At 35.2% G+C, this 23,001-nt stretch overlaps 6 protein-coding genes and 1 non-coding gene across 11 annotated transcripts; 3 read left to right on the top strand and 4 right to left on the bottom strand.

Moving 5' to 3' along the window:
• Positions 1 to 872: 872 nt before the first annotated feature.
• arl-6 (ADP-ribosylation factor-like protein 6) lies at positions 873 to 3,222 on the top strand. Its single transcript, NM_065592.3, has 4 exons — positions 873 to 1,108; positions 1,525 to 1,670; positions 2,138 to 2,213; positions 2,264 to 3,222. Exons 1-4 carry the CDS (start codon positions 889 to 891, stop codon positions 2,392 to 2,394), a joined length of 573 nt encoding a protein of 190 aa, NP_497993.1. The 5' UTR covers positions 873 to 888; the 3' UTR covers positions 2,395 to 3,222.
• Positions 3,223 to 4,407: 1,185 nt separating this feature from the next.
• On the top strand, positions 4,408 to 5,672 carry C38D4.7 (C2H2-type domain-containing protein). The gene is made up of 5 exons (NM_065591.5): positions 4,408 to 4,594; positions 4,639 to 4,824; positions 4,880 to 5,289; positions 5,336 to 5,390; positions 5,435 to 5,672. The coding sequence occupies exons 1-5, from the start codon at positions 4,553 to 4,555 to the stop codon at positions 5,579 to 5,581; spliced, it is 840 nt and encodes a 279-aa protein (NP_497992.1). The 5' UTR covers positions 4,408 to 4,552; the 3' UTR covers positions 5,582 to 5,672.
• A 477-nt stretch (positions 5,673 to 6,149) lies between these two features.
• Positions 6,150 to 11,015, top strand: pal-1 (Homeobox protein pal-1; the record flags this gene model as incomplete). 3 transcript variants are annotated; one of them, NM_001393326.1, is made up of 7 exons in its annotated part: positions 6,150 to 6,261; positions 6,994 to 7,125; positions 7,602 to 7,677; positions 7,732 to 8,019; positions 8,561 to 8,657; positions 8,832 to 9,003; positions 10,450 to 10,996. In NM_001393326.1, the coding sequence occupies 6 exons, from the start codon at positions 6,995 to 6,997 to the stop codon at positions 10,490 to 10,492; spliced, it is 807 nt and encodes a 268-aa protein (NP_001379426.1). In that variant the 3' UTR covers positions 10,493 to 10,996. The 3 variants fall into 3 exon arrangements, with proteins under 3 accessions (NP_001379426.1, NP_001021209.1, NP_001254921.1); NM_001026038.8 differs by lacking the exon at positions 6,150 to 6,261 and having other exon boundaries at positions 8,555 to 8,657; positions 10,450 to 10,994; NM_001267992.4 differs by lacking the exons at positions 6,150 to 6,261; positions 6,994 to 7,125 and having other exon boundaries at positions 7,609 to 7,677; positions 10,450 to 11,015.
• On the bottom strand, positions 8,344 to 8,492 carry C38D4.11. Its single transcript, NR_052286.1, has one exon. It is a non-coding gene; the product is annotated as an Unclassified non-coding RNA C38D4.11 (non-coding RNA).
• Positions 10,950 to 12,696, bottom strand: metl-5 (rRNA N(6)-adenosine-methyltransferase metl-5; the record flags this gene model as incomplete). Its single annotated transcript, NM_065589.7, has 5 exons — positions 10,950 to 11,130; positions 11,181 to 11,308; positions 11,359 to 11,465; positions 11,722 to 11,917; positions 12,597 to 12,696. 5 exons carry the CDS (start codon positions 12,694 to 12,696, stop codon positions 11,017 to 11,019), a joined length of 645 nt encoding a protein of 214 aa, NP_497990.1. The 3' UTR covers positions 10,950 to 11,016.
• Positions 12,697 to 12,795: 99 nt separating this feature from the next.
• tag-325 lies at positions 12,796 to 18,864 on the bottom strand (the record flags this gene model as incomplete). 3 transcript variants are annotated; one of them, NM_001322567.4, is made up of 12 exons in its annotated part: positions 12,796 to 13,267; positions 13,486 to 13,739; positions 13,793 to 13,974; positions 14,454 to 14,580; positions 14,776 to 14,954; positions 15,039 to 15,148; positions 15,918 to 16,133; positions 16,598 to 17,072; positions 17,469 to 17,887; positions 17,960 to 18,134; positions 18,496 to 18,644; positions 18,697 to 18,864. In NM_001322567.4, the coding sequence occupies 12 exons, from the start codon at positions 18,790 to 18,792 to the stop codon at positions 13,127 to 13,129; spliced, it is 2,523 nt and encodes an 840-aa protein (NP_001309440.1). The 3 variants fall into 3 exon arrangements, with proteins under 3 accessions (NP_001309440.1, NP_001309595.1, NP_001309596.1); NM_001322568.2 differs by having other exon boundaries at positions 17,960 to 18,128; positions 18,697 to 18,862; NM_001322570.3 differs by lacking the exons at positions 15,918 to 16,133; positions 16,598 to 17,072; positions 17,469 to 17,887; ... (1 more) ...; positions 18,496 to 18,644; positions 18,697 to 18,864 and having other exon boundaries at positions 13,127 to 13,267; positions 15,039 to 15,121.
• Positions 18,865 to 20,279: 1,415 nt separating this feature from the next.
• Positions 20,280 to 22,617, bottom strand: mip-1 (HTH OST-type domain-containing protein). Its single transcript, NM_065587.7, has 8 exons — positions 22,479 to 22,617; positions 22,309 to 22,428; positions 22,049 to 22,253; positions 21,669 to 21,995; positions 21,282 to 21,618; positions 21,130 to 21,234; positions 20,829 to 21,079; positions 20,280 to 20,629 (listed from the first exon to the last, which is right to left on the bottom strand). The coding sequence occupies exons 1-8, from the start codon at positions 22,595 to 22,597 to the stop codon at positions 20,423 to 20,425; spliced, it is 1,671 nt and encodes a 556-aa protein (NP_497988.1). The 5' UTR covers positions 22,598 to 22,617; the 3' UTR covers positions 20,280 to 20,422.
• Between the last annotated feature and the right edge of the window lie 384 nt (positions 22,618 to 23,001).

Genomic DNA, 23,001 nt, shown 5'->3' with positions numbered 1-23,001 from the left:
GTACCTTTTCCTTATTAATCCCTCTAACGCAGGATTAGTTGCCAAATCGACAGGCGGAAACTGTCAAAAAGGGAAGAGTATTGCGTAATTTAAGGAAGGAAGCAGGTCGCTATGGGAATTATTTTGAGTTAGGAAGGAAAGTTAGGATCAAGAAACTTGGACATATTTCGAGTCTTTAATTGTCAGCTAATACCGACTGTCTTTGGTTTTATTAAAATTTTGTCAACTAACAAAACTAACAAAATATTTGTCATGAAACAGTTTTTCTGTCTGCAGAATAACCTGAAAGCCAGCGTGTCAATGTGTAGTAGACGAGTGCAGGACATATTTACAAAATTATCCGACAATTTTTTAAAGTGCTTTTTTCTGCACGATATTCTAGATGTTACTGTTATTAATAAATTTTAAAAATGTAGAAAATTATTTTATTGATTTGAAAATTATGTTCATATTTGTTGATAAATTTGGAAACAACCTCAAGTACATACTGCAAGATAAAATTCAGTTAAAAAAAAGAGTAGTTTGTTAAACATAAAACTGGATAGTTCAAAAGTAATTATCAAAAAGGTTTTCAAAACTATTCTTATAAAACTATATTTTTTCTTCCACTGAACATCTTTTTCTTACACTTTAAGCTTCCAAGACTAAATTAACGTTTTTAATTTATCACCCAATTCTTATCAAATGATCCTAATTAAAAAAAAAACGGTTTAAAAATATATCCTAGTATGTCCCCCAACCATCTGTCAGATTATTGATACTTCATTTCTTTTTCAATCCTTTTTGAACTCTTGCCGAAAAGGTCATTATGACATTCTGTCACTTATTGACACCCAAAATCGATTAATCATCTAGAAAATACTTTGAAATTAAGATCTAAAAAGATCAATGGGCTTCTTTTCGTCATTGTCCAGTTTATTCGGATTGGGAAAAAAGGATGTGAACATCGTTGTAGTTGGACTGGATAACTCGGGAAAGACTACAATTTTGAATCAACTCAAAACTCCAGAGACAAGAAGTCAGCAGATTGTGCCAACTGTTGGACACGTGGTTACGAATTTCAGTACTCAAAATCTCAGTTTTCATGCATTCGATATGGCAGGACAAAGTATGTGAGACACGCTTGAATTTCAAATTTTATATTGAAATTGTAGAATCTTTCGGTCAGTAATTTATAAAACTTTTTCGGCGTAGGGCTCGAAACGGTCATTGCAATTTTATAGTTTCAAGTTCAAAAATTCCACTAATCGATTGATAAACTTGAACAACTAAAGTCGTTTTCCTGAACTGATGAAATATGTGTTAACAAAATGTAGATTTGGAAGTAGGCACGCGTGTAGGCATGCGGTAGGTATGATTATTTTTCGCGCCTTTGTAGAAACGTACAATATAATTTATCGGAGTTTTTGCCAGATTTGGCTGAAGTTGGAAATCTTTTCAGTATTTTTTTTTGTTTCGAAAGTTGTAACTACAAACTGGAAACATTTTCAAAACCACTCTTTGTTTTTTAATTATTAATTTCAGTGAAATATCGTAGTACATGGGAAAGCTACTTTCACTCTTCTCAGGGTGTCATTTTTGTACTCGATAGCTCTGATCGTCTTCGAATGGAGTTGCTCAAAGACGAGTTGATGATGGTGATGGAACACAAGGATGTGGTTTCCCGAGGGGTAAGTTTCTGTCTGTTTCATCATTGGAACAAGTTTATGACTACTGTCACTTTGGAAGGTTGAACAGAGGAAGACAATCATAAAACAGTCAAAGAAATAAAATTTGAGTTTCCTAAAAGCTAGCATTTTACGATTGTGCTCAGTTTCTAGCCTAGAATAAAATAAAATAGAATTGTTTCAGTGAATGGAGGTACTAAAATATTTTTATTAAAAAATCCCAAAAAACATCATAATTAAATCGACTGTTCAAAAATTTTAGAATTTCGAGATTAGAATTTCGACACAATCTAAATCAGATGTTTACTTTCTATCCTCTCCGTACATTTATTAAGTAGAATAGGTGTTCCTGCATACGTGTCTCCCTACTGCCTATGTTTTTTGTACAAAAGTTGCTAGGGTTTTTTGGCAGAAATTTGTATCTGAATAGGTACGTATAAAACATGCAGACGTTTATTTAAACTTTACAGATTCCAATAGTCATTCTTGCCAACAAAATGGACATCCCTGGAGCGATGACTGCTTCGGATATTACGGTAGCTCTAGGTACTCCCACTTTTTCCCTTCCCAACTCTTCGACATATTATGTTTTACAGGCCTAAACCTGTATCGTAGTGGTACCTGGTCGATACACTCAACGTGTGCACTCACTGGAGATGGATTGGACAAGGCTATGCAACAACTTTCAGCTGAAATCACAAAATATATGGAATCAAGGAGAACTTGAGAAATTAAACTGTTTTTTGTAAACAATGCATGTGATCTTGTAAATTCTTGTAGAAAACCTACCAAATTCGTATCAATTGGCAAAGCTGTGTATTTAAAAAATATAATTTAGATTTGGAAACACATATGTTAACTGAAAGAGTAGGACTAGATATGATTTTGTCTAAATACTCTTAAAATGTCCCAAAAATCCAAATATCTAAACATGTTTAAGATTTTTCAACTTTTCCAGTCAACTTTGGCAAATTGCCAATTTTTTTACCAATTTGGACTTTATGAAAAACTTCGGGCAATTTTGTAAATTTGAACAATCACAGCGTTTAAATACATATAATTTAAATATAATTAAAATACAAAACTATTAGAAATCATATTTTCCGGATTTCCAAAATTATGTGCTTTGAAAACTGAGGAATTGCCACTTTTTGTGGACTTTGGAGAAAAAAAAATGTTTTCAATTGTTAAAGATATTTTACCATCAAGATCTGATTTTTCTAACCCCAATTTTATAAATTAAAACAAAAAGAACTGAAAAAAAATCATAAATTTCTAGTCAAAAATTACTCAGTTTTCACTTATCATCATTTTGGACGTTGATCATAAGTTGTATTGTATTGTATTTATTACGATAGAGTTGTTCAACAAATTTGGTAATTTGCCAAAAAATTTGACAAAATAGTCCGAAAAGTTGTTTCAATTAGATACTTGGTTTTTTGTAATATGTTTTAGTTTTAGTATATTTGGTATGAAACTCCTTACAATTGGAGATGATGTTCTTTTTTCCAATGTTCCACATTTTCCTAATAATCCGTTTTATCTTTCCTTGAATACATAAACACATTCTCTTGAAGATCATACTAATTGTTTATATCACAATGTGCTCTTCGTCGGGCTCGCGTCAAAAGATGCGCGAAAAGAAATGCGACACCTCCTCCTCCAACTGGGTCGGCGTTAGGCTTTTTCTTTATTCCTTCCGCATCACGCTCGTAAATCGTGGTATCAAGCTGAGAAGGGCCGTCTTTCTCTGGCTTCGGTATCGGTATCTCATTGCGAAAAAAGCAAAGGATATAAGCACTTAAATTATACAAAAGATTATACATTGTTTGGTGTTTTGCCGCACAGTAATCCGCAGTAAGACAATCCAAGTGGTTGCGCCACCCGTCTGTGAGAAACCAACAAAAAAGTTTCACAAAAGTTTGGAATACCTGGGTTAAATTACATTTTAAAAAGTTTCAGGAAAAAGTACATTCTGCATTTTAGATTTTTTATTTCGTTCATGTTTTGGTAAATTACCAAATATTCCAACAACGTTTTTTTTAGTAATTTAGAGAAATTTAGAATTGAAATATGAATATAAAGTTATTTTTTTGATTCGTTTAAAATTATAGAAAGATGCTTAACAATTTTAGAATATAATCCTCCAAATAATCGGGGAAAATTCTTCAATTGATAACTTTCATACTGTATACTTTCAGAATGCAACATGTTATCTTCAGGCCATTTAAATATTTTTCTATATTTTGAAACTAAATTTTAATTAAAAATATAGGCACAACATTCTGAAATAGGCTATTTTGTAGAAGTGATGCACACACAAACTTTGGCAGATTGTATCTCAGCTGCTATTAGTCTTAATATCAAAAAATGGCAACAAGAAAAATATGTTTTATGTATTTTTCTCTACGACATTGCTGTTGAAAATTTGTTGATATCTTTCAAATGCAGAGAGATATGAGCTTCCCAAAAGAGCAACTACGGCAAAAAATAAAAACTGTATTGTAAAAAATTTTCAAAAATTTGCTTTGAAAATTTTTTTTTGGAAATATATTCAGAATATTCTTTTCAATTTCATTGAAGTTTTCTAATTTTTCCCTTTAAAACAAAATGTTTTTAAAAAACGAAAAAGATGAACTTCCGTATGACCTCACGTGCCTCTTGAAGAGATGGGCGAAGCAACGTGTGCCACGTTTTTCGTCAGAATCGACATTCTCGATTTTAACAGTTCACTTTTTCACCTTTTCCTCTTTCCTTTTCAGCTTTTGATTCGGAATTTTTTTTATTAGAACGTGTTCACGCTATTCTTCTCGTTGGGTCTCGCCACGATCACTGTCGTTTTAGCTGCTAAAAGTGCAAATCTTCACAAAATCATACATTTCAGGATGAGCAAGCCAAGCACTCCAGCTCCAGCCTCTGCTGACCAAGTGAGTTTTTCATTTCATTGTACCTAAAAAATAATCGTTTTCAGAATGGCGATTCCGCCACCCGACAGACTGCCCAGACTACTGAAACTCCCGCGAGTTTGCTTTCTGCTGTGGGAAATGGTGCACCGAATATGGCGGGATTTACCCTCAACCGCGATATGGTCCCATTCTTCCCCTACCAACTCCAAAATCCGATGCTCCAACCACCACAAAACTCTTTGGAAAATGCGGTTAGTACATTGACTTTTACAATTGAGCCATTACTGAAATGGAATTATTTTTCAGATTGTGCACTCACTGGGTACTCTGGCTGCTCAGTCATCCATGTTTGGGCAGTTGTGTGAGAAGATGCTAAAAGCCCAAGAAGAAGCTCGCGCCGATCAACGATCCATTCGCGAAGAGCATCGAGCTGAAAGAGAGAAGGCCGACGAGCGGAGCCAGCAAAATATGGATAAGATGATGGCACTTGTCCATTCTCTCGTGGAACGTGTCGATAGGAGCCACGCTTCGTCATATGATGTGGTTGGTCAAAAGAATCCATCGTCCAGCTCCCTCAAACCAGCGAAAAGAGTCAAGTCTGCCGTTGTTCGTCAATCCAATTTAGCCAAGCGGACCGGAGCACCTGTTGATGCTGCAAAGGAGTTGAAAAAGATTCGAGATGAGGAAAACAGAAACCATGGACGATCTGCTGAAAGGTAATTCTAGTTGTGTTTTTTTTTTCAATTTAAATGAGAGTTTCAGAGATAATGTGTTCATCGGTGCAGTGCTGGTGGGGAAAGGATCTCAGTACGATAAGGTAAGCCTGAAAATTATAAAAAATTAGTTGAAGTTGTTTTTCAGGATCTTGAAAAATTCAAGAGCTTCCGATGCAGGACCTGCAATGAAGTTTCCCAGACGAAGGAGCAGCTCGTGGATCACTTTTCAAACAACCACGCCGGCGAACTTGGGGCGAGAAGGTCACTGCGAATAAAGCAGACCTCGTGTTAAATTTCTTTTTTAATTTATATTCGTTTTTGTTTTAAAATTTAAGCTTTTTTGATACAAATAAATTTTATAGTAAATAAATCTTGTTTCTCCTACCAGCTATCTAACTATTCCCAACAGTGGGTGGCAATAAATACGAGACGCGGCTCTTCTCACGGCGGTATCATAGATGCACAAAGAGCAAAACGATTACGCAACAGACAGCCGGGTCATATTCAGGTCAAACTTGATAGTGCATGAAATCGAGTAGTAAGCGACTCTTTGATATTTTCAGATGCTCCATTTGTTGTTCTTCATGACAGCTGCAGAGTTCCCAGATCGTAAATGTTTAATGTTCTGAAAGAAGGTACATAATCAGTCAAAGGGCGGTCTCATTGTTGCCTTTTATATCAAATCTTTGGAGGACAAATTGTCGATTTCAGCAACATTTTTTGTTAAGAATCTCCAACTTTTAGAATAACTATTTAATAGATCACTCGTTTCTGATAAGAGAAATAATTCTCTGCTACCGTAATCTTTGCTCCACATGAACCTGTCAGTCATAAATGCTCATTCGTATCGTACTCAATTAAACTTTCATCGCTCATTTATTTCCTAATGAACATCGTAATGGAACCTCAATTCCAGATGGGCTCAATGGCCGGTAGACTTACTATTATTTGGGCGAGTAGATCAAATATGAGGTGAGTGATCTATTTTTCAAATTATTTTAAAGGCGGGATCTCATTGAAATTAAATTTAGTGGCTAAAATTCTTCTTTTCTTAATTTTTGGCTAGATGATTTTTTCTAATCTTTTTCAAAATTTTATAATTTTTAAAATATTTATTTAAATAAAAAGATATTTAACAGCAAGTTAACTATTGAACAATAAATTAAATAAAAATCTTCGTAAATCGACAAGTGGAAAGTGCGCTCTATTGAGCTGATCAGTCAGTAAAAATTTTTCAGTGTTAATTTTTTTCTGTTCTTCATTTCTGTTGAGTTTTAACGTTTCTTTTATATTTGTCTTGCTAATTTCAATGCTAAAAATCAATTCTAAAAACGCATATTTTATTAAAGTAAGAAAATCCATCTTCGAATACAGTCTCGGACAGTTTCCTGCACAGACCAATAATTTATTTCCCAACGAACTGGGCGTTTTTGTTTCCTTGCCGACCTGTCTCATTGTAAAAGTGATATGTTTGTCTGAAAATCGACGTGTGGCTATAAATCATTCACAATTCCCTCTCCCGTTCATATCTGATAAATCCCGCCTTCCCAAGTGCTCAATGAGCCGCAGGAGGCGGTGCCGGGTTGCCAGCTCGTTATTTTATTGCTATTCTCATCAAATCTCGAAAATCTTCCTTCAAATTTTGAATTTTTATTACTGTTCACTTTTCTCTATATAAACTGATAATTACTTCCTCGTTTTCAGAATGTCGGTCGATGTCAAGTCGGATTTTTCGGAAAACGAGTCCTCATCAACACCTTCACCAACAACAGTTCCAGCAGATGTCACGTGGCCTCACTATCCAATGATGCCATTCATGCAACCACATCCTCTGAGGCTAGATCTTCGAAATTTTTATTTGGAATCTCAAAATCAACGAAAAATTAAATATTTCCTGTTGGTGTTTCATTACGACCAAGTGAACAAAATTAAATACCATAAATATTTAATAATCCAGCACACACACATGGTTGTAAATCCATGCCCTTTCTCTTATTTATCTCCTTCAAAATATTTGCTAACCATGTATTTATTCTCAAATATTGTCGCCTTTTTGATGATAGAATTTGTTTGAAAGGTTATATGCAAATTTTCGATCTATCCGGAGGGTACGGTAACGCCCCGCCTCCACAGTGTATTGGAAGACATTGCTCCGCCCATTTCCACCGTTGGAATGAAGCGGGAGGGTGTCTAAGAGGTAATAGGCGTGTGTGTGTGTATCAATTGACAAGAACATTTGATTAAGGAGGTGCTATATTTTGAAGTTTTTCTTGTTTTTTTTTTTCATTTTATACTTAATTTTCTTTTTTCAGAGAAAAGATGCTGCAACCAACATTTGATCCACAAATCTATGGAAGGTGGTCACAAATGGGTGATACTGGTTTTTACGTACGTTTTGAATGAATTTCCTTAAGGTTTTTTATTTAAAAATTGAATTTCCAGGGACATCCGGATCTCTATCCATTCGGCCTTCCACAACTCGCTGCCAACGGACAAATTCCAGCAGTAGAAGCCGTTGATGTGAAGCCACCGCTTTCGAATGGAAGTAGCAGTAGTGATAGTGGAATGTATCCATCACCGAGTGATATGATGACACCGTTCCCATCAACATCATCTGGAGCTGCATCTTCTTCAGAGCTTTCAGCAGCTGCTGCTGCTGCAGCCAACTACCAGATGAGAGCTGCCACGTGTTATCAGCAATCTGTTTGGCCGTTTATGGATTATCAACAGGTAATCATATAAAATTGTATTTTAATACCTTTGTTGGCTTTTATAACACCAAAAAACATAATTTCCTAGCGAGACTTTTCAAAAACTGTTCACATTTTTTATGACTCTAAATTGTTGGTACAGTTTTTATTGAATTTTATTTTTTATTGCATATTTTAGGTACGGCTACTCGCGTTTATTCATTGATTTAAGCAGTCTACTTCCAAAAATTACAAAAATTCAGTGCCTATCGGCTTAGAACGCGCCTAAATCAACGAATTAACACGAGATAAATTACCAAAATATGCAATGAAAAATGAAAACTTACTAAAAACTGTATTTCAGCTACTAGACAAGGATAAGTTGATAAAATTTTAGATTTCAGCATTTTTGGCTCTTTTCGATATTTTAAGCTGCCATAAAATTAGGAAATTCTGTCGTTTGTGGTAACTTGTCTAATAAATATCTCTAATAATGTCTAATAAGTCTAATAAAGCAGCCAATTTTTGATCTGTTAGTTCTCCTCCAAGTGAGCTTGTTTTAAAGATAATTTAAGTTTCAGGGATTCTCGTGGAAAATGCCTCTTGGAAACAATCATGGAAAGGATCGAAGATCAAGCAGTGATGGGAAAACATTACCAACGGGACCTGGAACGAATAGTAAGTTTTCAAAAGAGTCTCCCCGTGTGCAAACAATCTCTCTTCAAGTGAAAAAGAAGCCGCTATCAGTCATATTTATCAGTAACTAGGACAAATGAATTGAGTATTTATGATTCCTTTCCCATCAATTTCCCATTTTATTACGAGGGAGTTTGTAATTAAACTTATTTTCAGATGTCCGTGTACGAACAGCTGACAAATACCGTATGGTTTACTCGGATTATCAACGCCTTGAACTGGAAAAAGAATTCCATACATCGCCATTCATAACATCAGATCGCAAGTCCCAATTGTCGACGATGTTAAGCTTGACAGAACGACAAATCAAGATTTGGTTTCAAAATAGGTAGATTCTTTTTTAAACTCACTGCCTAAAATGGGATGATTGATTACTACAAATTTGAAGACACCAAAATAATATCAAGTTTTCTTGATTTGGCACAGAGATGAAAGGCGGTAAAGGTGATGCGGTGTATGAGTTACGGTGCTTACGCAATTCGACCCGTGTGGCAGGTAGCAGGAGAGTCTTTAGCCGTGAAAGAGTGTTAGAGTGACCTCAATTTATATGATGAGAGGTGGCAAATTGGGATTGTTATGGTGTGAGATGTCATATTAATAGATCTGAAAGTTTAATTTGGTTTATTGGAATCATGAGATTAGACTTCAAATATTGACACATATTTCACAACGTCATTTAATTAACAGATGATGTTGCCCTCTGCAAATCTCATTTGAATTCATTCATTCCGCGCCCTTTCGAGCCAAATACGTTGTTTGCTGTTTGCTGTTTGCTTACTCTTTCTCAGGCTTTTCCAGGGGACTCATCACAATGACTGTCACCTCCTACTGTAACCATAGGAAAAAGTACCACCACACTTTCGTTCTTTAAGATTCAGTTCAGTCCACGCGCGCAGTAGAGATAGTTCCAAGGAATTAAAGAGTCGTAAAGTTGTGTAATTGGAGGCCACAGTGTTTGAGACGTGCTGGTGGAGGTGAGGAAGAGATGAAGTTTGTTAATTGGTCCGTTTACGACTTTCTAATTGGTATTACTGTAGAAGAGAGGTGGTCACTGCTTGCATGTGTGGCTATCTACGCGTTCGGGGATTTGGAAATTAACAAGGGAATAGGATATCTAGTGCGAATTTCCAAGTTATTGGGATAAAACACTTCCCGTAAAGTGCTACTGTTAATCTCCTTCACTCGCATGTTAAAGGGAGAGTATCGTTTGTAGGTTTGCAAAAAAATATACTCAAAATGCCCCAAATTTCAAGTTTTTGCCTTTATTTAATTAGGTGAGGTTCTAGCTCAATGAAAGAGTCTACAGAAATGATAAAGCAAGGGTTTCTGACCAGCTCGCAGAGATATACCAATTATCTGCTCAACAGTCGTTTTTTTTGTTGTCTGTTGCCTTGTTTGACAATATTAGTGCGCATCGAAAGATTTACGAGGGGAATAGAAACGTCGTCGGCAGAGATTCCCAGAGTGCTGTAAAATGGAAATCAATGTGTGTGTCCCTTTCCTGTAGCGTCCCAATCCAAACAGACATACATACTGTGTTGGACAGACGTGACCGCCGTTTTCCTGGGAAGAGGTAACATACGGACGAACCATACCGGTCATTGTATTCATTAAAAGAAAGGGAATATAAACCAAAAGATTGATGTTCCCTATCCCTTTTCTTTGAAAAGCGTATTTTTTTTGAATTCACCACTGGGACGGCATCTTTTTGATCTCAATATATTCTGATAAATTGTTAATTTCCGTAATAATACTGTAATATTTTTAATTGCAGGCGTGCAAAGGATCGTCGTGACAAACAGAAGATTCGGCTATAAGTACTCATCTACTTACAAAGAAAATGTACAAAAATTCTGGGAATTTTCATATTTTTCTAGAATATTGTACACATTTATTATATTTTTACATTTCTCTCGCTTGAATACGGTTAAATTCACACTTTTATATAATTTCTTCCTGTCCCATCTCCCATTCTCTCACATCAGAATATTCTAATCATCACTGCCCTTAACATATATATATATATATTTATAACTTTCCGATCATTCCTTCTGCTTTGTAAACTAATCCAATCATTCTCTAATGAATTATTCCCTAATATAGAGCTTCTTTATTTATTGTGATTTCTTGTTTCTTACCCTTCTCAAGGTTTAGGAAAAAGTTTAGGTCCCCATTTGTTATGTATTTACTTCCCACTCTGAACGGATCCATTTTGAACATGTTTTCTATTTTTTGGAAAAGTTTAGAGAATTCTTTGCTTTTCTCACATATCTTGATTGCATATTTTTTATAACAAAACAATGAAACAATTTTGAAGAATTTACAGCAGAAATTGATGAGATTAACTATCCAGTTTTTTGAAATGTATTAAATCGACGGCAATATCCACGGCCTTTTGTTTATGGAATTTGTAAGTCGCTGGTAGTTGCCACCGCATTTCTGCACAACATTCTGCCTGAAACTCAATATTTTTTTTTCTAATTTTAGAATAATTTAAAAACAAACCCCAACTCCGTCCCATTTCTTTGCATTTTTTAGAATATAATCTCTAGTTGATGATTTATGAAGTGAAAATACACTTCCACCAGGCCGAACCATTTGAAGACCGATTTGGACAAATTGCATATCGATTCCTGAGAAATTTAAGATATTGTAACGTTTTAGGAGATCGTTGGATATTTACCTGCATTATTTTTTGTTCCAAATGGAGGATTAATGACAGCCACGTCGAATGTGCCACGTGGAAGATCGGATTCCGGGTCGAGAATGTCGGCTTGTAGAAGCTCGCATCTGGAAGAATTGAAAGTTTTTAATTTTTTATTATTACCCAAATACGATTTTTAGCCGAAAATACGGTACCCGGTCTCGAAGCGCCCGATTTTCTTAAATTCAGAAAGATGTGCGCTTTTAAAGAGTACTGTAGTTTCTAACTCCACATTTTGAGCCGCTTCGAGACCGGGTATTTTTGTAGGTTAAATTTCAAATTGAAAAATGTTAGTTGAATTTAGAATGTAAACATATATTTTACTTTTTTTTTAGTTCTCACCTATCCTGTACTTCAGCTGTTTCCAAATTTCTAGAACAAATTTTAAGTGCTTCATCATCTATATCAACTCCTAAAACAGTCTCCAACTCATACATTGTGGCAGCTGTCGTCATTAACATTCCACATCCACATCCGATATCAATTAATTTCTTTCCTTCAAAACCAATTGTTTCATCGATCATTTCCATCATCGAGACTGTAATTATTTTGATTTTCTTATTTTGATTTTAGTTGGTAAAAGCTTATTTCAAAAATGTTTTTTACAGTGTATACTGTAAGAAGCTCCAAAAAATAAAATTTTGAAGCGCGGCTTCGATAGTTTTTTTATAATATTTTTTCTAAATTTGAAAGCTGAAAACATAAGAAAGCGCCATGATATAGGCGGAACAAATTTTTTGATTTTCTTTTCTTTAAACAATAATTATGTTCGGCTTGAACAAGATTTTCTATATTTAAAGAAGAATGTTTGATTTTTTATTTTAAATTACAGAAAATGGATAATAGTAACAAACCGAATATAACTGTGAAAAATTACTTAATTTTTCAATTTGTGATTTTGCAAAAAAAGATTTGAAAGTTTTTTTCGATTGAAGAAGTCATATTATGAAGGATTTTTGAAAACAGATTGCATTTTTTCGAAAAATGGTATTATTCTCTGAAAAAAATAAACCAAAAATTGTTTAAAACAATTTTTAAACTTTAAAAGTTTTATTATTGAGACTGTTTTCTCTGATTTAGGCTTTCAAGTTTTTTCTTTTAAATTCTTTTTTGGAAAATTTCAATTTTTGGTAAATTTCGGTATTTTTTCAATTTTCTCAGAGCACATTTGAGGAAATTATTCCACAATTAATATGCAGTTTTTAGGAAAAAATTACCGGCAAGCTCTGATGACGTGGCATACTGCTCCAATTTGATTTTTGGTTTTTCGAATCCTTCGAGCTCATTGAGCATCCAAAGTGTCTTTTTATCCGGCATCTTTCAAAATTTTAGTGTTTCGTATTTTCCTTTTCTTCAATTCCAAAAAAATATGCCAAAAAGAGCTAAACTTTGAGTTTTTATCGTCCGCGCTCGTTTACAATTATCACAATTTATTCATCTTGTTTGAGCGTAGGAAGATTGAAAATACAACATAAAAAAAGAATAAAGCGTAAAAGGAGAAGACTGTAATAAGTAAACGGATGAAAAAAAAAGACTAGCATACTGAAAATGTGTTGAGGAAAATGAATATTACAGTACATATTTACAACATTAATTGATCAAATCCCGAAAGTCAAGGAAAAAAAAGTAGAAAGAAAATAAGAGAAAACGATAAAAGTAATACCCATTTTTCGGCGATAAAACACCCAAAGTGAAACGGTGAGAAATAAGGTCACAACTCTTTTGGAAAATTTGAAAAATCTATAGATTATCGTCCAATATTGACTGGAGCTTTGAGAATATCAAATTTGTTGGCCGATTCGAGAAGATATTGAACAATTTGGGATTGCATAATCATTGAGAAGGCGAGATGAGAATTCGATTGGACAGGAGTTGCTTGAGTTTCTTCCTGGAAATTATAAGTATTTTAAACAAGGAATATCAGTTGGTTTTTGAGTTTTGACTCAATTTTCAATAACTTAAATTACAAATAATTTGGTGAATATAGAAAATGAACGGTAATGACCAATTATAACTGTAAAAAATTTCAAAATTTGTTTAATGATATGTTATATCAATTTTTTAAAGATTTTTCACTCCATTCTCAATAAATGAAGTTTTACAAACCTTTTTCGAAGGTTTCGCCTTCTTTCCAGCTTTCTTATTTTTGGTTGCCAAATTCACGGCTCCATCACCATTATGGAATAGTGTTGGACCAAAAACAATAGCAAGATTATGTTGTTGCATTCGATTTTGTGATGAATGCGAGGCTACACGATTCAAATGACGAAGTAACATTTTCAATGTTTCACGATTCTCGTTTGGAAGTCGACTTAGAAGTTCTTCGAATTTTTTGAAACGAGTGGTCGCGTTGGGCATTTCTGGAATAGAAAATTGGTTTAGGACATTTTAAAACTTCAAAAAAAAAACTTACGCATAGCTGATGTGTATTCCTTATGAAGAGAAATTGGGAAAAGTGGATCGGTTAGCTCTCGGAAAAAGAGTTTAAGAGCACCAGTAAGAACATGAATATCTTCTTCAGACACAAGAGCTTTATAATTGTCTTGATCAGCTTGACATCGAATTTTTTGGACTGCGGACAGGTTTCCACTCACTCTGAAATAAGAAATTTCAAGTTTCAATGCTATTTTTATTTGGTAGTCATCCTTTAAAAAACTGAAAATACAGTTAGAGAATACTCTCGTAACAGTTCAAATTTTTTAAAGATATTCCAAAACTATAATTTTTAAAGTGTGCCTTTAAAAAATACAGTAATTTTGATGTTGATTTTTCATAATTTTTTTGAATACAAATAAATAAATTTTAATCGAAAAACCGCAGCAACTGTGAGTTGGAAATTACAGTACTTTTTAAAGGCACACAATCATTTAAATTTTAAAAAATCGTGTCGAGACCGGGAAAAGTTTTTTCAACGCAAACAGTTCGCATCTGGGTAATGTTTTTCGGAAAAAATTATTAGGTCTACCCCTTTTGATAGTAAATAAATTTTTAGATGTGTTTTGTTATGGCATTTGGTCATTTTTTCACAAAATGGCGACACTTCATGTAATTTTTTTCCAATTTCATAAACTAACCGATAAATTCCATCTGTCTCCAATCCTTTACTCTCAATAACTTCAGTGATAACTCTAATAAACTTCGGTACCAACGAGTTTTCATGTTGACAGATTGCAGAAAGAGTTGATCCGAATACTGGTTCAGCTGAAATGATTCTTATTTCAATATCAATTTACTATATATAAAGCGCGTGTCGTTCCGTCACTATGTAGTTTGATTTTTGACAGAGCAACGGAAATTTGGGAAACCTTATGATAATTGTATTTTCTCAAAAAAAAAAGTCGGGGGCCGCGCCGTAGGTGCGGTCCACGGCTGGTTTGCATATATTTCCAATCTTACGTTTATATATTCCCTTCTCTTTAAGACTTTCCACTGTAGGGCGTGTTCGGAAGAATCTTCTCAACTTCTCAATGATCGTCTCTTTTGATGGTCTTGGTTCATCAGTTGATACACTTGTCGATACCGTTTCAATTGCAGATTGTGACATTGGATCATCACGTCGTCGCATACTTCGGCTTCTTAAAAAACAAAACATTTTCAATAAGACATGGTTCTCTCAGAATTTTGAATTCAATTTTTTTTTTTTTGAAAAAAAAACTCACATTGGAATTAATGCATGGGAAAGTGGACGCGTGCTGCCAATGTATGACGGATTACGAGCAACGCCATTTGTTACATCAATCATCGGTTGGTTTGAAGAGCCAGGAGACGGCTGAAACGATATACATAGTCTTGAAATCTATAATCGGATGCAAAAAACAGTATACGGTCTCGACGCGATCGAATAGGTTTAAATGAAAAAAGTTGTGCGCCTTTAAGAAGTACAATAGTCCATTTTTCTCGTTTTTCTCAAAAAACCTTTTATTGTGTGAAATTGTATGCACAATTAAAAAAAAAAAGATAAGTCGAAGAAAATTGAAAAACAGCAAGATTTATTTAATTTTCCTAGATAGATTTTTTATAATTTCAATATTTTTTGATTAGTGTCACAAAAAAAAAAGGAAAAAAAGGTTTTAGACGAAAAGGCAGGAAAATGGTAAAATAGCGGGACTACTGTAATTATCAAAGGCGCACACACTGTTTCATTTCAGCATTTTCGGTCGTGTTGAGACCGGGTTAGATATTTTTCAAGCGAAAATCCAGCTTAATAGGATTTTCAGAATTTTCTCCCATGAATCACCTCACTATTTGACCGTTGCAGGCTCAACATTCGGACTCTGGAGCAAGCAGTATGCCACATGGTACTTTTTTGAGAATACACAACAAGTAAAAACTTTGCAATAATAGACGGAGAAAAACTTCGGCCGTGAATTCTTATTTCTACAGTCTTGAGAAAGTTGGAAACAACTTGGCAAAGTAGCTTATAGCCGAATAATCTCTTAATTGTACCTGCCAAGGGCGGGAGAAAAAGAAAAATGAAACAAAAACACTTGATTTTTTTTGTCTATTTTCTGGATAATTTTCAAATAAAGAAATCTTACAAGCTTTGCGACAACTTCTTCCAGTGACTTGTACCATTCGACGGCTTCCGTGTCATTGGGACCTCGTAACAGGTATTTCTTCGTGTTACACAGCTCTAATTGAATATATTTCCGTTGTTTCTTCTTTTGTACATCCCGATTGTCTTGATACCATGTCACACTTGCTCCTCGTAAATCCCATACTCCTTGTGGAGCATCATAATGTTTTCCGTGTTTCTGAAAGTTGACAACTATTTGGTATTGGTTGATCTACTGACAAGGAAAGGAAATAAATATATACAAAATATGGCACTTCAATTTGAAACATTATGTTTAGGCTGAGCTGATATATATGTATATAAATATTTAAGCTGCAAAAACTCCACTCGAACCATCTGAACTTTATCAACAAACTTTTCAACTACTTTTATGATCAGTCGAGTTGTTCCAAAAGTGGATTTTTGCAAACTTCGGATCATTTTTAAGCTGTTTAGAGATAAGCAAACATTTCGGAAGCTTTTTGAAATTTTTAGTTTCTGAAGAAGAGTGCAATTTTTTGACCGAGGTGGATGAAACATTTTCAGATCATTTTCAGAAAAACTTCCAAAAAGCAGACAATAATACATCATCTCTGCACATTTTGTTAAAATTTCTTAAATCTTTTTTTCTGCGTTAATTATCAACAACATAAAAAAAACTACCTCTGCACTTTTTTGGTCTTTATACAAAATGAGATGAGCCGTTGTTAAATACATGTAGTTCGTGATCCATTCACGTTTTTTTGGCTTTACAACTTTCTCTGCTGGTTCATCATTTTCACTTCTTTCCAAATCACCGCATCGAATCGTTCGAACAGGTTCACGTCCATCACCACTACCTCGACGTTCTTCACATCGTGATGATGGTGTAAAATCGGCAGAATCTTCCATAAGGATCGGCCGATCCGGCGTATTAGAGTGATATTGCGGATGGTGATCGAAACTTGATGAGGTTGTCGGCAGCACTTGTGGCATTGGAACATTTTTTAGAACTGTACATTTGTTCTGAAATGAGACCGATCTTAGGTTCGTCGGAGATGGACGACGGACACGGATTGCGGTGGGAGTTTTTGATGTTTCATTGGCATCTGGGGGAATCACATACGAAGCCAATTTGTCAGTGTCTTCATTTTTGGCCCTAAAAATGTAACTTTAGTGATAGGATATAACATTATTGAATTTAGGGGTAGCGTCGATGGGAATTTCACTCAAAAATACTCAGGTTGATCTCAAATGCCGATAACTTTTTTTGCATCTGTAGTTCTCAATACTGCCGCAAGTTCTTCATTTTCCTTGAATTTTCAAGTGAAAAGGAAGGTTTTATGCCTATAATGGCAGTTACGTTTCGCCTAAAATATTATTTTTGTCTGAACCAGTCGAGAAAATCGAAGTGAAAAACGGAAAAATTAGCGGAGTTTCGAGGCGCGGTAATTCAAATGAGGCACAACTGAAAATTCACTAAAGTTAGCCATGTTTCAAACTTAATGATTTTTTTTTCGTTTTGCTCCACTATTACAAATTTTGTAAAACCAACCTTGGAAACGTTGATTGAAACGAAGAAACATGTGCATAGGGATGTGGCATCATTACTCCGGATGCTGTAGAAGCTTTTCTTGATGATGTTGGAACAGGTTCTTCGTCAAAATCGGAATCTGAAGCTATGGATCCTTCTATAGGTTTCACATCATCTTCATCTTCATCATCCGTAAAACTGTCAGAGAATGGAATTGGAAGAGGCCGTGATTGAAGATCAATTACAGGTGATGATTGTTCATCCACGTCATCGCAAACTTCATCAAACACTTCTTCATCTTCTATCAATTGACTTTTTCTGTCGTCATCAGCTAAAGATTCACGCATTTTGTTCTCTTTTTGTTCTTCTGATGAAGATGTCGAGGATCCTTGAAAACTGCATGTAGTATCTAGATTCGTTCTTGTTGCACGAAGAAATTCCTGAAAATTGAAAACTGAATGAAATTATAACATCTTACCAGATTTTAATTTTTTAAAAGTAAAAAATAATACCTGAACTTGTGCGGGTGTTCTGATAAACCTCGGTGGAATCCATTGACTTTTTCCAGTTTCTTTATTGAAGAAAAATGTCCGTCCGACGTCGGTCTCGTATTCAAACCAACCATTTAGAAGATCTCTACGGGGCTGCGCGTCGGCTCGCGGAGTCGGTGGAACCGGTCGGCTGAAGCTTTTAAAAATGTTTTATGATGATTTTAGAATCAAAAATGAAAATTAAATAATCATCAGTGATTAAAAAAATGCTCCAGGTGTTGTTCCAACATTTTTTCATAAATATTAGTGAGAAAATATGGAAAAATAATAGATATAATTGAAAATAAGAATTCAATTTGACGAAAGAATTTGAAAAAGTGCTTAAACATAGTCTGAAATTGTCATTTACCAATTATCGAACTTAATTTTTCAGAGATTGGCAAGTTTCAAACCATTTTTGACCTCTTTTTCAAATGCTTCACCCACGATTTGCACACTAATTCCAATTTTTCAAAACATTATAACTAAACCTGAATCATTTCAGATATTTCCCGTACCTGTTTAATTCTTCGATTTCTCTGATATTTGTATACACATGTGATGGATCGTCAGCGTAATTCTGTCCATTACTTTCACGTGGCAATGTGTTCGCGGCGCTAACATTCGTTTGACTAGATGACGAAGAGGATTCGGCCGATTCGGACATCTGTAATGAATAAAATTATTTTTCTCGCGTTCGATGAGAGAGAAAAACTAACAATTTCTTGGAACTGAATAAGATCCGAAGCTCTTGATCCAGCGGGTCCTCCGCCGAATCCAGTTGTATCTGACGGCTGAACAGCGGTGGTCATCATCCGACGAACAAAATCGATAATAAATCACTTTTAACACCACCGGAGAGGCATTGAAGAGAATGATAACGAACTGCAAAAAGGACGAATTGCTAAAATATTCGGAGAGGGAGAGCATGGTAAGGAGAGGAAAAGAAGAGAAAGATCATGTGACCATTGACTTTGTTTTTACAGTGTTTATAGAACAAAACCGAAATATTTAATAAAGCAGATTGATCCGGAAATGGGAAAACAAAAATTATAATTAGGTTGTTAAGATAATTAAATAATGTTCGAAAAGAGAAGAAGACAACAATTAAGTATTCTAAATATCTAAGAAACTTGATACATTTCTTTCCACTTGAATCGATTCTCTCGAATTTCCGTGACTTTCTGAACATTTCGTAACTTTATACCCATAAGAATATCTTACGAAATATTTTTAAAATGAAACATATTTTAATCAACCAACGGAATTGATAAGCAAAATTTCCGATTTTTTGTTTCATTTCAGCTGTCCAATTTCAAAATTAGCTGAAATTATTTATAAATCAGTTTTAATTTAAAATTTTGTACAATTCCAACAGAAAAGCACCAAAAAAACCATCACAAGGAGGCACACACGGGATGACTCATCCGGCCGTCGTATTTCCCTTGTCCCGACTGGAGAAAAGAGAACACAGAATGGAAGAGTAAGATACGCAGACAGTGATACAGAAAAAACTCGCCGTGTGTTCTCTCACTCATTCGGGAGGTTAGAGACAGTGTCTTGGGGCTAAATATTGGAGATACAGACACACGAACAGACGACAATCGATTTAAAGAAATACAGTCATTGTACAAACCTGATAGTGCCGTGACTAGAGGTATTTACTGGTTTAGCTAGTGAAAAGGCTCTTTTTAGACTTCAAAAATTTGTTTTAATAAATAGTTTCATTATTTCAACATATTTTACTAAATAATGTGCCAAATTGAAAAACTATTCACTAGACAGCATAGAAATATAATATTCTCTTAAAAATCAATATTGGAGAACATTTTTGGATAAGAATTCTTTTACCCTTAAGGGTCAATCTTATATAGCGCGTCGTTATCCAGAGCACTTTTTGTCTCTATGTTTTACACCGTTCGTTGATGTTATCTCATCTTCAAAACGAATTTCCTGCAGTTTCTTAGTCTCTATAGTGCCACGTTTTGCGTGCGCGTAGAATAATAAATTCATGTTTTATGGGTCTGTCTGTGTGCACAAGCCGACCGCCCCAGTTTTCCCCCATATTCGAACATCGTTTGATGCCAATCTTGACATGGCAGAGAAATAGGAAACTGAATGCATTGGGGAAGAGAAAAAGAGAAACTGCATTTCGCTTTCAATTATTTGAGTGGCCCGTCGGAAGAGCTCTCACAGCTACTCTACAATTTTGCATCTAAAGGGGTCACGCTATTTAAGCTAACAAATATTTTTTCATGTTTCAGAACACATTTTTCTTAATTATGCGAAACAAGAATAGAATGCACCGGAAAAAAAATTTATAGTAAAATTCGTGAATGACTCGCATCCAAAATATAAAAAAAACAATGTTACTATTAAAACTAATTAAAAAATAATTTTACAAAAACACATAAACAGGATATTTTAAAGCACGTAAAATTTCGATCACCAACTATCCTTATCCGACGGCAACGCAGCATTGATAGCTTCTAGACACTCATTATCAATTGAAGATGTAGTCGATTGTTGTGGTGAAAAGTTACGAGAACGTGCCAATCCTGGTCCTTTTGACATTGGTGGGAGAACTACACTTCTAGTCGTGGATGGCACTTTTGTAGAAGTTTTGGCACTCTTTCCAACAATAGAAGCCGCCTGAAATTCATTTAGCTTATTCATCACAGTCGGCATGGTATTTTCTAGCATAGTTAAAAATATTGTTTTTGTTTTAATGAACATAAAAATTGCAGTATTTTAGCAATAAAACAACAAAAAGCTAGTCTTGATCCGAAAACGGAACGATACCGCACTTGGTATATTATAATTAATGGAATCTAGCAAGAAAATTACTCACAATAACTTTTTGGTTTTTAATTTCCGTGAGAGCAAGAGATATATGTCTCCCTGGAATCGACGATCCTTTTTCTATCTGTCTTCCAAAGCTCATTTTTGGCAGTTTCTGATCTGTTGCAGAGGTAGAGGCAGTAGATAATTGCAATGTTGAAGGATTCGAACTACTGGTAGAAGTATCTTCAAGTGATTTGATACACGTAGTTTTCATCACAGGAACAACAAGATCCTTACTCGCTTTCGAAGATGCCAGATCTGATGAATAAAAATTATTAGTTTTTTTTAATGGAAACTTCTGGATTTACCATTTCGAGGCTTATTACTTCCCCGAGCTGTGTTTTTAATCGGGTTAGACACACCAGGAAGATCTTTTGGAGTTCCCATTACGCTACGGGCACTCACTGTGAGTCCTAAAATAAAATATTACAATCTACTAATTATTTTCAAATGTAAATACCTTTCATACTTTCTGCGACAGACACTATCGGACGAACAACTGGTATTTGATACCGAAATCCTTGTGAAATCGGTAAGCTCGATGATGCGACACTTGAAGTGGGCTCATGCAGTGTCGTTGGTTTCTTCTTTTCAGGAGCAGGTGGCATTGATTTCTTTAACGCAGCTCCAAAATTTGTGAACCAGGGTTCCTTCACTTCAACTCGACCGTCTGTTCCGAGTTGCAGCCATTCTTTGAATGAAGTCTTCACGAACATCATCCAGCTCTTGCTAAACAACTGGAGTGGATCAATTGATACATCGAAATGCTTATCGTAGATTTCGGTCAATTCAGAGAGCTGTAATATGAAAAATCAGTTGCAATTTGCAAATGTTGAAAAAAATTTACATGGACATCAGCAGGATATTCCAGAAGCATCATGCGCTTAACGTTGTTCGAAAAATCAACGATCGAAGGCATACACTTCGAGTCAATCCCGGGTTGCAAAACTGGAACAGCCACTGTAGACGACAGTCTTTGAACAACGGTTACAGGTTGACGTAAAAGAGGACGCTGAGCAGTCGCACTAGGAGCAATTTTGACCGGACCAACAGTGGTGCTTCTCGTTGTATGATGTGAATAAGCTGATCTATTTGCGAAACTAGAGTGACCAGTTGCAGTGGAAGGGCGGACAGGTGGGTGTCGAACGGTATTGCGATACCCAGTTGCTTGTGGCTGCAATATTATTATGTTAATCTTGAACATAGTTTTTTTTTTTCAATTTGAACCTTTGCCGGGTTCGCTCTGGCAGATGAAGCTGGATACATAAATGAGGGTTTCGGTGAGCGCAAGTGAGCTGCATATCCGAATCCACTTTTATTATGGAATCCCATAGACGTAGCTGCACGAATGGGCTTTGCACCTTTTCCACCTTTCTTTTTTTTCTTCTGCTTTGAGATCAGATTGATTAGGTCTTGATTGTCCTCATTTGCGCTGAAAACGAATGTATTGAGTTTTGACTCGAATAAGAGCAATATATATTTCTCACACAACACTGAAAACTCCGGATAAATTTTGTCGTACATCTTTGTGCTCTCGCAGAAGTTGAGCCATATCTCTCACACCAGCCTGTACATATTTTCCAACATATGTGTAGCCAAGCGTGTCGCTAAATAGTTAATACATTAAATTTGAGAAATAATGCCGCGAAACACAAACTCCATTCTCCTTTCTACTTGATTTGGGGTCGCTCCTTCCTGGAATGATAGCAGAACACTGTACACGTCGCGCTCGATGCGCGCGCGTATTTTCTTCTTGGGATCGTCAGCTTCCGTCATTTGCCAAGTGAATGTCACTTCTGAGAGAACATTTTACAATTTGATCAAGTATTAACGTGAAAAAGATACAAAAATGTTACAGTAAATTGTAAAAAAGACTCAGACCCAGTCTGATGCACGGATAACTAATTTTACAGATGTTTACAATACGTCAAGATCGTCCTTACATGCTAACGTCTATGAACAACGTTAAAATTATTATTTTAACATGAAAATATCATCAAAACATAAAAAAAACAAGCTGTTAACAGAGAACAACTGCGAAGAATCATTTTATTTAGAATGGGTAGCCGAATTTTAGGACAAGCCTTTTGGCGCCACATATTGCGTAGAAATGCACACGCAAATGACTGTTACAGTAACCTTTCGAAAGATTTAAATTAGTTTTTATAAAATTGGATTTT

Source organism: Caenorhabditis elegans, chromosome III, assembly GCF_000002985.6.
Source record: "Caenorhabditis elegans chromosome III".
Lineage (NCBI taxonomy): Eukaryota > Metazoa > Nematoda > Chromadorea > Rhabditida > Rhabditidae > Caenorhabditis > Caenorhabditis elegans.
Note: the sequence above shows the minus strand (reverse complement) of the source record. Positions and strands in the feature narration are given on the sequence as shown.